Below are 17,315 nucleotides of genomic sequence, written 5' to 3'. Positions count from 1 at the left end.
AGCCCGGGGTTCAGTTGGCTTCTCCCTGGAATAGTATCAAATAGGCACTGTCTCCAGGGGACACTGTAGTGACGAGGACTGGAGTCTTCACCACTTGTTGTAGAGCACAACGTCCAGTGCTGCTAAAGGCCTCTACAGTGTCACCCACTTTCACTTTGATTTTCTTTTCTGTCACTACAGGCCAGAAGCTAAGAGCCAGGACCCAAAGAGGATGTGCAGATTATTGCCTCCTCCTTTTTCTGTGTTTTGGTCGTCTCTTCACTTTCTCTGTGGGCTCCAGTTTTCTCCTCAGAATCCTCTGGTGTCCTGGGGATCCACCTCCCTCACCTCCTTTTATTTTCAAGTGATCATTTTCCAGTATCAGAGTTCTGAATCTTGGCGAGCTTATTTTATCTGCTTATTGCTCTGCCATCTCCCTGGAAGTCTTTTTTAAAATTATTGTTTAATTTTCTTTTTAAAAATTATTGTTGTTCCACTTTTGTTGCTGTTTTGTTTTCTTTTGTTATCCGCTTCTGGAGATTAAACTTTGGTCCTCGTCCATGCTAGACAAGTTCTACCACTGAGCTACACACCTAGCTTTTTGTGGATCCTTAAAAGGGATATTGGTCTGGTTTTCTTTCAGTTGTCATTTCTCATTTTTTGGTGTTAGCTAGTTTTCAGCAATTTGATTGTTACCTATCTTTGTATAGTTTTCTTTTTCTATGTATTTTCCCTGTTGACTTTATTGAGCTACTTTGACATATGGATTGGTAATTGTCATCAGATTTGAAAATTTTTGACCATTATTGCTTTAACTATGTTTGCTTCCTTTTCATTTTGAAAGTCCAATTACTGTAAATGAGATCACTTGATAAGAACTGTTTTTAGTTTTTTCTCCTTCTCGTCCTCTCTTTTTTTTTCTTTCCTTCTGTTCCTTCCTTCCTTCCTTCCTCTTTTCCTTCCTTTCTTCTGTATGTTTCAGCCTAGGTGATTTCTAATTATGTTCCATTTTATCTGCTTTTATACCACACTGGCAATTTTTAAAATTTTAGTTACATCTTTTAGCTATAGATGATCCTTTTTTATTTATTTTAATTTTTTTAACTAGTACATGTTTGAGTACATAATGCTAACATTTTCATGGGGGAGTTTGTACCTGTACATATCATATCTTATTTCATTTCTCATTACCTCCCCTCTTTATCCCTCCCTGCTTTCCAACTCGTTTCCCTTCCCATTTGAAAAAGATCTCCCAACTTCCGGGAGAACATGGCGGATAGATAGCAGCAGCTTTGGAGGCTCTCTGAGCAACCACACTTAAAATCCAGGAATGGTGCCAGGCGAGAAGTCCTAAGCAAGGGGAGATACACCCTGCCGACCCAGGAACAGACTAAACTAAGAGAAACCAACTGGAAATGCAATCCTGATGATATAACAGGAACAGATAAAGTCTCAGTGCGGAAGCTGGAGCCCGCGCCACTGGAAGCTCTGATTTGAATTTCCTGCAGCTGCTGCTGCATCCCAATCAGCACAGCAAGGAGAGAGGTGCGAAAGCTCTGAGAGTGGGAAGCGGTGAATGGAGTTGAGAGCGGGACTGGCCAGGATCCCTGCATCAACCTGCGGTGAGTGAGCGAATCAGAGACCCTTCCACAGAGTAGGAGGCTTCAGCAAAGGACATACTGGGAGCGGGCAGATTAGCCAGAACAAGACGCTGCAGTGTCCTTGGGCATATATTCCCCTCTCAAGCAGGATTGGTGGGGAGTGCCTGGCCTGGGTGACGCCACTGACTTAAGACCCAGTAGGCTAGCCCAAACCAGGTCCCAGTGCCTGGAGGTGTACCCTACCAGTGAAGCCTCCAGTAGGTTGACCTGGAGGGGCGGGCCCAGCAGAGGCTGCCCAGGTCTGTGTCTCCCTGGTACACTGCAGTGGGTGGGAATACCTAGCCGGCTCAATTCAAACAAAGTATAACCGATAAAGAAAGAAACTGGGCCTCCTATATACACTTGTATAGCAGGAACCAAAAATATGGGAAGAGGGAGTAACAAGAAAGGGTCCTTGGCCCCCAATCCTGAGAAACATGCAATAGCAGACACGGCACCAATAGACGTAAAGTGATATCTCAAGAACCTCATAGACGAGTTTAGGAATGAAGTTATTAACAACCTAAAGCAAGATATAAGTAGAATAGTTAGAGAAATGCTAAGCACCGCCCAAGAAAAAACAGATGGTGGAATGGAAGAACAGAAAAAAAGGGGAGAATTGTTTGATGGAGAAAATAGAGAAAACATAGAATACATGAATCAGGTTCAAAGAGATTACCAGGAAACTAAAAACTCTATTGAAAGCTGGCATAACAGCTTGAAAGAAACTAAGGATAGATTATCTGAACTGGAGGGTAGATTTGTAATTACCATGTAATAATGAGCATGAAATGAAAAACTTCTTTTTTTTTTTTTTTGGTCTTTTTCATTTTTATTGGTACCAGGGATCGAACTCACAACTGCCTGCTTCCAAGGCAGGTGCTTATGCTGCTGAGCTAAACTCCCAGCCCTGAAGAACTTCTTAAAAATAACAAAAAAACAAACAGCAATAATACAAAGGCTAGAAGATGATAAGAGGATCTATAACTTAAGAATTAAGAACATAAAAGAAGAAGTAGGGACAAACAAATGGACTAAAAAAGCTATTCACAGAAATAATCCAAGAGAATTTCCCTAATTTAGCAAAAGGTAAAGATACTCAGATGTATGAGGCATACAGGACCCCAGCCACCTACAACCCAAATAGAGCTACACCCAAGCATATAATGATCAAAATTCCAGAAATCCAATATAAGAACAGAATTTTAAAAGTCGTCAGAGACAAGAAACAGATCACTTACAAGGGAACACCCATCAGAATTAGAGCAGACTTCTCGGCACAAACCATCAAATCACGAAGAGCATGGGGGGAAATAATTCAAGCTTTGAAAGATAATAACCTCCAGCCAAGATTGAAATGTCCTGCACAACTGTCCCTGGAAATTGACGGAAAAACAAGGTATTTTCAGGATAAAGAGGAATTCGGGGAATTTGCAACCACCAATTCAACTCTACAGAGAATACTGCAGTATATTCTAAAAAAGGAAAATACCAAGATTCCAGAAACAGTGGCAGAGAGGCCACAATGAATGGAGCAGAAAGCGAAATGAAGAAGACAAACTGACAACAAACGACAGAAAAAGATCTCAACAGAAATGAGGCAGAGAAGATCGGATGATAGGAACAGCTATTTTGGAGAAAATAGGACATCATAATAGGTAGTGCCAATTTTGTATCATCTTGTTTTGAAGTCCCATCAAGCTTTTATTCTTCTGTCTCCATCGGTCTTAACAGGTTGTATCTTATTGGATTTTATTATATGTGATAATATAAGTAAAAACTTGTATAGACAAGGAGATTATACAGAAACCATTGTTCATTTTCTGTTAGCTGGTTCTAAATACCATGTAATGTTGAATGGTTTTACAGTGTCTTGATATGTTTGGTGCTACAATATACAAAGTTATATTCAAAGATTTCAAGGAAAAAGTCAGTATGACTACTTTTATGTCAGGATATCTTGAGGTGAAACACTATTTTGCTTAAATGGTTATGTTTTGACCTGCACTGTTCTGTTGTTATGCCCTCTTTTATCTCAACCCCCTTTTTTTTCTTTTTTTTTAAAAATTATTTACTTCTTTATTTTTATCTTTTCAATTAAGGGAAAAATAAATTTTAAAAATAGCCGGAGACATTATAGTAACCTACTTTGATTTCCTGTTAACTTGATTTGAAACCCTGTATTGCCCTCACCATCTTGCTTTGACTGATTTTCCCCTATTCTGCTTTGTTAGATAGTACCAAATTCGAAAGTATAGGCAACAACTGTGAAGACAATAAGATCCATTATGGCACCCATTCTTGTTGACTATTATCTTCTCTTAAAGTCCTGTAAAGTCTCCAATGTTTTGGTTGTATTCTTTACTGTTTTGTTCAATTTTATTATAACTGATATAGGCAATTCTTCTTAAGATAGCAAGAGGCAGTATGGTAACCATTGTTGATCACCTTGTATTTTGTTTTTACATTATCTGTTATGTCCATCCTTTTGATTTGATTGACTCTGTTCTGATACGTCGCATTTGGTTTTACTCTCTTCAAAAAAAGTAATAAGAACTGTGGAAGTAATAAAACCCAAAATGTGTAATTGTCATTGTATAAAAGAAAAGAAAAGAAGGTGCTCTGAAGGTTATAACTACATATATGTTTGAGTGTATAAGATGGATAACCATATTACTGAGTGTTTTTGGATCATTGAACAAAACTGTTTGCACTCTCACTGTTTGAAAGTCCACTTTATATGCTTCAATTTTGTAACTTGAACAACTATTTCTAAGATGAGAATATGTAATCTATTAACTAGTGATTTCTTACTGTATATTTTTTAAATTTTGTATTACTTGTACCCTTTCTCTGTTTTTTTCTTTTTCTTCTTAAATTAAAAAAAAGATCTCCCTACTTTATATTATTTATATTTTATTTTGCTCTTTAATTATATTTTGGATTTTTTATATAAATCACGTATTTAATCTTGTGTGTCTGATTTATTTGACATAACAGTGTTCTTGAGATGCACCTGTTTGCCTGTATATACCTCAGGTTTATCCTTCTGTATGGCAGCATAGTCCTCAATCATGTATAAATACCGTATTTTCTTTATCCATTCATCTGTTAGTGGGTATCTGCTGTTATATAGTCTATTTTCAACATTTAGCTATTACAAATTGTTCTCTTTTAAACATGGGTATGCATGTATCACTGTAATAAGATGACTTTAACTCTCAGGAAGATATTTAGAGGGAATTTGAATAGGTGTATCAAATGGATTTTCTGTTTTCAGGTTTTTGAGGAATCAGTATACTGATCTCCTTGGAGGTTCTACTAGTTTATACTGTTAACAGTATAGAAGGGTTCTTTTTTTGCCAAAAATCTTGCCAGCATTTGTTAATGTTTGATTTCTTAAGCACATTTGTTATTATTTGATTTCTTGATGATAGCCATTCTTTCTGAAGTAAGGTGCTATTTCAGTATTTTAATTTGCATTTCTCTGATGGTCAGTGATGTTAAACATTTTTTCTTGTATTTATTGGCCTTCTGTACTTTTTCGAAGTGTCTATTCATTTTGCTTGCACACTTTTTGATTGGGTCTTTTATTTTGGAGAATCTGCTATTTTTAGTTCTTTATATATTCTTCTTGTGAGTCCTCTATCTTGTTGTGAGTTAGCGAATGTTTTTTTCCATTTTGTAGGATGTCGCTTTACTCTGTTGGCTGTTTCTTCTCCTGTGTAGAGCTTTTTAATTTCATGTGATCCAATTGTTCTTGGTATTATTTCTTGCACCAAAGTTCTGTTCAGAAAGTCCTTGCTTATGCTTTTGTTTTCAAGGGTTTTATTTTATCTTCTAGAAGATTGTTTCTGTTTTAATACTTTAGAACTTTGATCCATATTGATTTTAGTTTAGTACATGGTGAGTTATATGGGTCTATATTTAATCTTCTGCATGTAGTTATCCAGTTTTCCCTGCTATCTTTCCACTGTACATAATAGCTGAATGTGTCTGGTGTTGTTTCTGAATCATCTGTTCCATTCCATTGATGTACTTGTTTGTTTCTGTACCAAAATCATGATGTTTTTATCACTGTAACATTGTAATGTAACTTCAAATCAGAGATTATGATGCCTCCTGTTTTGCTGTTGGTTAGAACTGTTTTTGAGTCTCTCCAGCTCCATATGAATTTTTGGATTGTTTTCTTTAGATTTGAGAAGTATACTATTGATATTTTGATTGGGATTGTGTTAAATCTGTGTGTCAGTTTTGGAAGTATGACAATTTTGACTGCATTAATTCTATGTATGTAGGACCAGGGGATTTCTTCCCGTTTTCTGATTACCTCCTCCGTCTTTTTCAGAGTGATGTAGTTTTTTTTGTAGAGGTCTTTCACTTCTTTGGTTAGGTTAATTATTAAGTGTGAAATTTTTCTTGATGCTACCATGGATGGTATTATTTTCCTAATCTCTTTCTTACTGAGTTTATTATTATTGTGTAGGAATGCTATTAACCGAGTTTGATTTTGTATCCTGGTATATTTCTGAATTTAGTTATTTTAAGCCTATGTTAGTGATATTTTGTATCTTATATAGAATCAGCATGTGCTAAGAATGATACTTGGACTTCTTCCTTTCCTATGTGTACCTCTTTTAGTTGTTTCTCTTGCTCTGGTTAGTGTTTTGAAAAGTGTGTTGTACAGTAGTAGTTAAAATTGATATCTTTGTCTTGCTGATCTATTGTTTTTAAGTTACAGGACTTTTTTCATTGTGTGCATGTTTTCCTTTAAATCTTTGAATGTATTTCTTATTATTTAAAATAATATTTACATTTACTTCATTTACAGTAATCAAAAGTTGGTGAATGAATGAATGAGCAAAGTCTTCCATATGCACTCAATAAAACATCACAAAATGCCAAAATAATAAACAGTTGGTGTGGGACACTGAGTTAATCTTAAGAGCATTCTGTTGAATGAAAGAAACCAGATGTTCAACTACTTGCATATGATTCTAATTTTATTAAATTCTATAAGTGGCAAAATTTCAATGACAAAAAGAAGGTTGATGTTTGCTAGACTTGGGAACAAGAGAAGGGTTGGGCTGCCAAGAGTACAAAGTGATGGAAGTTTTTCTATCATGATTATTGGTAGACTATACACATTTGTCAGAATTTGCTGAATTAGATTCTCAGTTTTAGTGTGTAAGTTATACCTTAACAATGCTGATTTTTAAAAGAATTATAGTTCACTATATTTTTATGTCTTTATAACTTTGTGATGAAATATACACAAGAAATGTAAGAAAAAAGCAGAAATCATTAATGCTATAAAACTTTCTATGTGTAGTTAAAATATTAAGGTTCTATAACAGGTTTTCAAGTAAAAGTCTAATTTAACTTATTATTTAGAGAAATATAAATACAATATTTATACAATTACGAACATTCAAGTTGTGAACTTTCTGCTGTGTAAGATTCACAGGTGTAGTGTACAGCACTCTGTCAGATTATGAATGAATCTGACTTTGAAACACTCAGAATGGAACTTGTTCATAAGCCAGAGATTTATTCTACACTTAATTTTTGAGCACTTCCTGTTAGCTGAATATTAAGGGCCAGAGATCTAGCTAATATTCCATAAGATAGAAATCTTGTGTCTGAAGAATATATTGCAGAGGTAGTCATGTAAATAAACAAATATGACAACAGTATAAACCTTTGTATAACAAGTAGTAGCAATAAACTCCAGGTCTATTATAGCATCATTTTTAATCTTCTTCTAACTCTATTATCTTGTTTTGCGTTTTTACTTGTTTTCCTCTTGCAGCTTGAGATTATTTTCTTTATTATATATTTTGTTTCATCATTTTCAAAATTATATTAAATTTTGATCTGGCAAGCAAGCAATTACTTGCAAATCTAGCGGATTCTTCTATATTTATAAGCTTCTTAGTGTGTATCTCCAGTGATGCTGTGTGATGGAACTACACAGATGGGCACTTCTGGGTCTCCATGGAATGTTTTAGATGTTCTGAGAGGTCTTTTTTCATAGTTGGCTGGAATTCATCGTTGCCCTTTCTCTGGTTGTCCTTTGCCTGGTAGTTATCCTTTTCTGGTCTCATCGAGTCTACTGTGGGCATGCCCTGCTTAATATTCAGCCACAGACTAGAAGACCCACCTTCCGACTTGTAGAACTTATTGTCTCCATAGCTCTCTCTCTTCTCTCTTACTCAACCCTGCCAATTCCAGGTGCCTCAGCCTCAGTGAACTCTAGTTTCTACTTCAGCATTGTGAAACTTCTGTACACTGCAAGATTTCTTGCTCCACATCAAGAGTTGTGACTCTTGGGGCTGGGGATTTAGCTCAGCGGCATAAGTGCCTGCCTTGCAAGCAGGCAGTCGTGAGTTCGATCCCTGGTACCAGTAAAAACAAAAAAGACAAAAAAATAAAAGAGTTGTGACTCTTACAGGAAGAAATCTGGGAAATCATAGGACTCATCTTGGGGATTTTTTTATCCCTTCTCTTAAGTATCAGAGCCATGCACCACCAATTCCTGTTTAACTTCTGAAAACATTGTTCCATAGTTTCATATTAAAAGCCCAACTTTCTAGTTAATTCATGAGGGGAGCATTAGTCCTGTACTAGGTTCCTATAATTTATTGAACCTTGTTTATATTTTAGTTGGCCAACATCTAGCTAACCTCTTACAATTTACACACACTGGTTTTTCTGCCCGGAGCCTTTTCCCTACCTTTTGCATCTGTGAAACTTGCTCTTTAAGAGTCATGTTTCACATCACTTTTTCCTGATAGTTTTCTTTGAGGTTACCAGATCTGGGGTGGTATTTGAAATTCTCATAGCACCTTAAATTTGTTTGTACCTGTAATTAGGTGGTGTACATTGTATCCTCAGGGCCTAACAATAAAGATCTCAAAAATCAATCTCTCTTCTTTCAACTATTTTGTGTGGAAACAAAATGTGTTATTCAATTCAGTGTGCCTCAAGTATATTTCAGAATTTTGGGGGCTTCTCTGATTAGTTTGGAAAGTGAAGCAGTTGCCACCTGTATTGTCTTCTTTTTAAATTGGTCCTATATGTACAGATTAGTAATTTGCTTCTTTAGTGTCTGTGTTATAAACATAATACATAGTTAACCACAAATAGCAGTCAGTAAATAATACTATTTTTAGAGGAGAACTCCCCCACTCCCCAACATACAAATAGGTCTTATTAAAATATATCTTTCAAGATAAGCACCAGTAACCACCTCCTTGTTTTGGTGGCTTTGAGGAAATCAGTGTGGCAAAGTCTCATGTGGGATGTGGTTGGAGATATACCTTTCCACTGAAGAGCTTTTTTTTTTTGGTACCGGGGATTGAACTCAGCACCTTGCACTTGCCAGGCAGGCGCTTATGCTGCTGAGCTAAATCCCCGGCCTTTGAAGAGCTTTTAATAACAGTACCTTTCTTTAAAAGACATCTTTAGGGCTGAGGATTGAGCTCAGTGGCATAAGTGCCTATCTGGCAAGCGCAATGTCATGAGTTTGATTCCTGGTACGGAAAAAAAAAATACTTGCAGAAAAAGACATCTTTAATTATTAAATTCAAGAAAATATAATTATATAATAGTTTTATCTTTTTTATAAAAAAATATTTCTAGTTCTCATTTTACTTGTTTAGAAAGATTTGTCATAAATTTAGTTCAGGTTTGCTTTAAATTTAAAATTGAAATTGTTGGCCCATAAGCAATTATAAACTGTTCATTTATAGTACTGCAGATCTTAGAATTGTGAAGGTCATTTGACAATTGACAAGGTGAAATGACCTTGAAGGTCATTTGTTCTAGCCTGCCCCTTGAGCTCCTTGACAGAGGCCAGTTACTGGCAGCTCCTTTTAGTTGAGATGGTTTTAACTGAACAGAGTTGTTAGAAAATGTAAGTTCTTAGGCAGTAATAATGGGTCAAATCTTATTTTCTATAAATTTCTCTTAGAGTTCCCACTTCTGCCTTCTATAAATTTACAGATTTAAACTACTTGTCAGAGTATTTCATTATATAGCAGTTTAATACCTGTTTTGTCCTGCTTTAAAAAAAAAATTGGGGGGCCGGTGATATAGCTCAGTGGCATAGTGCCTGCCTGGCAAGTGCAAGGTCCTGAGTTTGATTCCCATATATATATATTTTTTAAGGCCATGTATTTAGCTCAGCAGTGTAAATGCCTGCCTGGCAAATGTGAGGTCATGAGTTCCATCCCCAGTACCAAAAAAAAATTTTTTTTCTTTTTCATCTCATGCATCTGTTGTAAAACTCTTCTTCATTTTTATCTGTCCAGTATGTATGCATCTTATAGTGTGCTCTACAGACATGAATCTAGTGTTCTAAATGTGGCTTATATTAAGGACGTTGTTACATTCCTGATTTATGTATTTGTCTCATTCTTCATGCCTTCTAAGATTATTGACCCGAATTTAGACATGCTGGCTTACTTTCTCTCCAGAAAATTTAAAATCTTAAAATTTCAGTGAGGCATATGGTGCACATCCATAGTTCTAACTGAGGCAGGACTATCCCTGAGCCCATGTCTTCAAGGCCAGCCTAGGGCAGCATAGTAAGACTGTCTCTTAACACATACACAACTTTTAAAAAATTTTTTTAAACACCTATTTTCTTTGCCATATCCATACATTATTTTATGCTAAAATTTAAGCTGTTTTTCTTCTAGTTTTTAATTCAGCATGCTGGTTTATTCTTTGTTTTTTATTTGTAGATTTGGTATATTTTTGTCTGTTCTCCATGCCAGAAAATAAATTGTGAATTAAAAAAAGGTCAAATTTAGCATTCTTTTAGTTATCTCCAGAATTGTTTTACTTGTTTAACATCACATACCATTATCTCTGGGTATTCTTCTTTGGTCAGCTAGGAATCCTCCTAACTGTATTGCGGAATTCACCTTGCTCTTCTTGAGGATGTCACCAGAGGCTTTATGTGCATCCTGGCTGAAATTAAAGTGCCCTATCTGTGACATTTTCCTTGTCCAGTATACCAGTAGCAGAGCTTACAGAGTATTTGTTGAATGTTCCTTTTCTATGTCCAGAGTCAGCAGTTGTTGGGACTATGCTACTGTGTTTTTCTTTTTACAGTTTGTGGCAACCTTTGCTAGTATGTTTTGTGACAATTTTCTACTTTCCTATACTTTTTAATATGTTATAGTTAAATAAGCAAGCTCTTAAATTCTCTTGGTATCATAGGACGGTGTTTTGTTTTGAAAGAAGACAAATATTTGTAAAATGACAAGGTGCTTTATTATTTCTTGCATGCCAGGAGGAATCACGGGGCTGTTTCCATCAAATGTTGAGATACCATTTAAAATAAAAGCATAATTCAGGACTCGAAATCTACATGACAGAAGCGTCATGGGGTAGTAAAATTCTTCTATTACCATAGCTTTTAAATAATCTTTGTGGTTGTTGTTGCTAATGGAAGCCTAGTAGGGTTTTTTTTTCCTCAATTTTGTATCTCTTAGAATTCATTCTTAATTTTATTTCTTGAAATTCATTTGAAAAATAACCCCTGGTTTTTAGAAAAAGAACCAAACCAGAATACCAGTCTGGTTTGTTATTAAAGTAGGTTGGGATTCAAGGTGATAAAAGTACAATTGAAATGGTTTTACTGAAGTGTTCACATTTTTTGTATCATAAATTTGGTTATAGTTTTCTATAGACACTACATTGTATAAAGAGCTGTGATAGGCTATTTCTGTCCATGGGATTCCAAAATTATAGACACTGATGTCAATGCAGATGAGGTTAACCTAATTTGGTCAACCAATAGGGACATGCTGAGTCTCTATATGGATAGCTAAAGGTTATTGCCAAGATTGACAGGTGGATGGCAGGGAGTCCTGAGGATAAAATTTGCTCTTGGATTACTTTCCTAAGAAACAATTACCAAAGTCATACCTTTTTTTCTGCTGTTCACACTCAAAATGATAAGGTCTATTTTTAATGTAGATTTTCAAATACTGTATTAGCCTTATATAGTCCCAGAAAGACAAAGATTTATATTTTATTCTTTTATTCTTATTTATGAAAAATCAGTACTAAATACTGATCTTTCAATTTATTGTTTAAAATAGAATAGTCAATTTATTGTAAGCCTGTCATGTTTTACTAAGACTTTGAGACTCTTAAGAAAATAGTTAATATAAAAGTACATTTATTATTAGTGTAAGAGGCAACTAATTTGATAACAACCTTTGTTTTATCTTATTAAAAATGTTTTATTGAGAAAAGCATTATAAATTACACAGATAAATTAATATTATTGTATATTAAAAAGTTAAAGCCATTAGATTCATGACATTGAAAAAGTTAAATGTACTATTTTGAGGGAAATGTTTTGACTGAGATTCTTGTGAGATTTGAGTAATGTAAACGTGTCATTAGCAATGAGGACTCTGATTTTAGGTGTAAACTCAATAGCTAGTTTTATTCAAATAGCATATTTTCTGATCTGAGAGGATCGTCTTGGTTATCTCTGTGTTACAGTGTGAGAGATACAGTAGAAACAAGAAGCAGAAGCTGGAATAATAGTACTAGGAAATGAACTTACTAGCTAGTGTGAGAAATGGAGGTCAAAAATCTAGTACTACCAGGAATGAAAGGTTTCCCAGGCACTCAAGCCCAGTGCAAGCTTGCCCAGAAGACACTGTGGAGTTCAGTGAGGCTCAGAGGTAAGGTGAAGCTCAGCAGTGAGGACATTATCATCTTTCGATCATCTTTCAGGTGTTTTAAAGAAATTTGCTAAAATTTATAAAAACTCCACTGTGAGCCAGCTATTCAGAGAGAGAGAAAGAGAATTTAATTACCATGAAAGAGAGAAAAATACAGCACAATGAGGTAAATTTTCCTAGGGTCACTCAGCTCATGGCAGCAAAGAAATAGGCTGTATGCTCTCATCTCTAAGACCCGTAGAGTTTTGAGATAGTAAAAACATAATATCAACAGAAATTCATTTAAATGAGAGAACCACTGGGGACTTACTTTATTTCTTTCTTCCCCTTTCAGTCTTTCAGTTAGACTAGAAGAAAATATAGTTTCTTGTGCTTCTGTAAAACCAAAAAGACTTTTATAAAAATATTTCAGTATTACATAAAAAACAGTGCAGTAGTCTCATATTTGCTTCCCAAAATCTGACACTGTTCAAGCAGCTAATTAGAAGTATGAAAAGGGAACCATCTCTGGGCTAAGCCTCATGATATGGATTTTTTTCTTTTTTTTTTTTTTTGTACCAGGAATCAAACTCACAGCCTTACATTTGTCAGGCAGGCACTGTGCCCCTGAGCTATGTCCCTAGCCCCAGCATCATAATACGGTAATAAGTTGATTTGTAGTATGCAACTCATGCTAGAGTGGCAGGGAGTAACCTTGAAATCCTTGCTAGCCACTGTCCCTGGCTGCACATAACACTCCCACCTATGAGAATCTGGCTAAAATATACTCTGTTTCTCTCCATTCTTGAATATCTTGGGTGTTTGATTGTCTGAACCTTATTGGAACAGAGAGTAATCAAAGGCTCCAGTATTATCATGTCAAACCCACTCTATGAGAAAATAAAAATAACATCTTGTTTCATGCAGGGATTAAAATATTATAGTTTGTTAGTTGTATGCAAGAAGTAAAAATTTTGTGACCATGTGTTACGAATGATTTCATTGTAGGAAAATATTTAGATGTGTATGTTAATCTGTACTTCGTTTCGACATGCGGAATTCTTATAAGTAAACTCCTAGTGCTGAGGATTGGGTAATGAAAGTAACATTACTATTTAAAGTATTTGGACTCTTTTTAAATATTTTAGAGCCATCATTTGTCTACTGTGGGTATGCAGATGCTTTGCCTCCTCTGGACTGCAGCCTGCAGCCTGTCATCTCCCACATAGTCGTTTCTTCAGTCAGTCCAGACTCCGTCACCTCTCCACAACCTCTGCAGTGGCAGCCTCCGTGCACATCAGCCCAACCCTGAACAGAGTATTCTTTCTGAAATCAGTATCTGCTGAACGTTTTTAGCAGGATAGAAACAAGACACTTTCACAAGGCTTCTAGGAGGCCCTGCAGGCTTACCCTCTGTTCCCTACTGTAGCTCCATCAGGACCCCTTGTGCCCTCTGATTACCCACTGGGCTTGCTTTCTTCCTCTGGTACTTGCCCTGTTCGGTTTGGCCTCACTCCTTGGCCCTGGGACCTGCTCTTCTGGCCGCAGGATTGTACCTCCTCTAGTCCATGATCTCACCCCGTCATGTTCAGCTCAGGGACATTTCTGTGACTGGAAAGATGTTCCTGTTCTTAACTAGGTCAGACTCAGGCTTTCTTGGCAGTTCCTTCATGAGACTTGTTACAGTGGCAATTTTATGTTTATCTGCATAATTGTGTTAATGCAGACTATGAACTGTGCCACAAGGTCAGAAGTCATGTCTACGTTTACTCAGCCTTACTATTTGGCATAGTTCTGCACATAGTAACAGTTCAGTAAATATATGCTGACTACTTGAAAATTTGATGGAATTCTTTTGTTCAGCAATACTACCTGTATACTGGTAGCTGCAAAGGGAAGTCATGAAGATAAGTGAGTAGAAATACACTTTTAGACAGTTGTGAAAGTATAACATACACCAAAATATTATAAACTAGATTGTTGAGTGCTTTAGAAAACAATATACTTTTTAATTATTTGAAAATGCCCTATTAGACCGACCTTTTTCAATAAACCCAAAGTGAATGAATTATAAAGTAGCACAGACAATATTTATGATAACCTCTGGCATTCACAAAGTAATCCAAAGGAAATAAAAATTTGAAGAAATTTGTTATTAAAAATTAAAAACAGTAAAATACATTAATATTTCTAAATACAAGAGTGTCACACCTGTGAAACAGGTCTATGTGGAAAGAAGGAGGAAATTTTTTGTCTTGCTAAATATCCTTTGAAAATCATTTGCAACCTGAGATCTCTTTTCTCCCTATTTTGTGAGATTGTTGGGTCACACAGGAAAGTTTCCCCTCTTCCAAAAGTACTTAAGCCCTTCTGCCCCAGCAGTAGGATTGTGGCATTAGGCATGCACTGGGCAAGAAGGCTGGCTGGGCTCTGCATTCCCACAGGGGTCAGCTGATCGCTGTTGGAAAGCAGCTGCCTGAGGCTTATGGCAGGCAGTGGCCCTCTCTTCTGCTCTGACAGCTGCTTATTTTCAGACTCCTGAGAAGTCTTTCTTGCTCATTGCTCCCCGGGGGAGGAGAGAGATTATGCAGCAGGCTTTTGATTGATCCAATGGGAATTACATTGATCTGGTGTCTGGCCTTAGTTCTTATCAAGTGGATCACGTCTAAGGTAGGCCATTTTTATTTTGAGGATTGTGACATTAATCATTTATTTGCATATTTGATAGGAATGAAGTAACTACATAATTGTCTTTTTCATCAGTTTTTATTTTATTAATTAAAGGAGCTATGAGTTCTATCAGCTAAAATGCTTAAAATTACTACTTGTAATTTTTATTTTTACCTCACTTTATTCCTTGTCAAGGGCTTTTTATGGTATCATTCCTCACTATCAAAGTAGCTTTTCTTAGTATCAATCCCTTGAAGAAATTTTTATGATTAAGAAGTCCAACTTTTATTATTATAAAATTAATGTGGACTTTGGGTATACTCTTTTTAAATATTCTCTTTTGGAGAAAGAAAATTTACTGTTGCTTGTATTTTAAAATTATAATTATTGAGTATTTCTAAACAATGATAAACTTTTTAAAAACTAAAGCTCCACCCTATGTCATATTTCCCTTTTAAGATCTTGCTAATAATAAATGTGTTCCTTACCTATAATATATTGATGAAAATATAAGGTTATATACGTCTTGCTTTTGATTGTTTAATAGTAAACATCAGGCTTAAGAAATGCTTGATAGAATGCTAACTGCCCAATTGCCATTTGGACAAGTGCTTAAAACTAAAGAAATATTTAACATTATACTATTTTAAATTACTTTTTCTGCACTTACATAAAAATGATATCTGTCATCTACCATCCATCTTTTTTCTTTCCATGTTAAAATATTGAAGAGTATTAAATTAAAATGTGTGAGTCAGTGAGTCAATTAAAATGAGACCATCACTATTTGCTAAGCACCACTTTGCTAAGCAACATAAAGCTCCTGAAAACTTAATTTGTTTTTTCAAGCAATATTTTAATCTCTGCTATGTATTTGCACATTTTGGTATGTTTTAAGCATGCGATCTCTTACTTGAAGTAGTCCTCTTAATGAATATAATTGAAGAAATCTCTTTAAGAAACAAAACATAACAAAAAAATCTACTGTTTTAAAAGTTAAGGATTAATTGTGTCCTACTGGCAGCTATTTACTTGGTTTTTATTTTTTTAAGGATTGGCTTGCCAAGTTATGGAATGAAGGTCAAGTTAATATTAATAATGCACTAGTTGAATTGTGGATTTTTAAGTGGCCCATCAAAAACTAAATTTTTAAACAAAAGAATGCTAATGTCTTATTTTTTTAAAAATAATGTTAGAGGAAGAATAGGAAATGGACAAGTGCAGTATTTGAATACTTCAGGCAGTCAAGCACAAGTGTATTTTTCTAACATGTAAGGTATATATATTCATAGAAAGCTTATTGTATGTATCAGAGAGAACTGGTTGGGAACTTCAGCTGTGCTTATGGTACTGCTGATATGGTACTGTTTTTTGGTATTATTACCAGAAATTTTATTTAGTGCTACCGTGTTTAAACCCTTTAGTCATTAATTCACTTGAACAAATGGAACAAACTAAAGCCTACCTTACAGAGTTATTTGGGCAAAATGAAATTTTGTATGAAGGCACTTACAACATTTTCTGTTATTGGTTTACTTTGTAGGAAAAATATACTTGTTTTTGTGTACTAGATCATCTAATAGAAAACTTGAGCAAAATAAATAGTAGTACCCTAGATGTGTTCACTGCAATTTAAAACATGTCTGTCAGTGCAAGTTATTAACTAATACAGTGAACAACTTTTATGCATTTTATCATTTGCCTTCAAGTCAAATCTTTATGCAAGAATGATTCACCCAGATTCAAGGTGAGTATCTTATCAGAACTCAGAATGCCTGTGAGCACAGACAGTGTGGAGGCTTTGGAACCTTACAGTTTAACTTGTTTATGCTGTGGCTGTCAGTTTCTGGTTAGCTCAGCCTCGCCCATGTTTTGACCTATACTAGTTTGCTTTACAAGCTGTTCCCAGGATGGCTAAATTAGGAGCCTCAGTTATTTCCATTCACTGGTTCGTTGAGGTGGGAGTGTGGATGTGAGCTCAGGGTAGTTGGTGACAGGAGTTTAATGAAATTTATTTAACTGTTTTTATTAAGAATAAAATTCTAAACAAAAAATAAAAAAATTCTAATGCATAGTTTTTAAAATGATAATCTTCAGAGTACTATATATTAAGTGTATGCAACAGGCTTAGTATATAAAGCACAAATTTTTAAAACAATGATTCTAACATAGAAGCAAAATTGTGTTGTCCCAATTCACGATTTGTAGTGTATTTTTCTAAAATGAGTTATTTTGTTTTCTACCAAAATTGCTTACTGAATTTAATAAAATACTCATTGTGCTCTTAATCCTTAAAAGAGGTAAATGATTTACCCAGATTGTATTCATTGAT

The 17,315-nt window shown here is 35.2% G+C and overlaps 1 protein-coding gene across 5 annotated transcripts in view; it reads left to right on the top strand.

Moving 5' to 3' along the window:
• Positions 1 to 17,315, top strand: part of Pde7a (phosphodiesterase 7A) — a 141,214-nt gene that overhangs the window by 56,712 nt on the left and 67,187 nt on the right. Inside the window, exon 1 of one of the 5 annotated variants that reach the window (XM_003480075.5) lies at positions 14,581 to 14,983. The exons of the other annotated variants lie outside the window; for them this stretch is intronic. Within the exon in view, the coding sequence (XP_003480123.1) occupies positions 14,924 to 14,983 (60 nt within the window). The 5' untranslated portion in view covers positions 14,581 to 14,923. Of the gene's footprint in view, positions 1 to 14,580; positions 14,984 to 17,315 lie in introns of those variants that run through there. 5 annotated transcript variants of the gene reach the window in all.

This window comes from Cavia porcellus, unplaced genomic scaffold (assembly GCF_034190915.1).
Source record: "Cavia porcellus strain 051 isolate PalLab524CR breed Dunkin Hartley unplaced genomic scaffold, mCavPor4.1 scaffold_10, whole genome shotgun sequence".
NCBI lineage: Eukaryota > Metazoa > Chordata > Mammalia > Rodentia > Caviidae > Cavia > Cavia porcellus.
The sequence above is the reverse complement of the archived record's forward strand: the minus strand, read 5'-3'. Positions and strand labels throughout refer to the sequence as shown.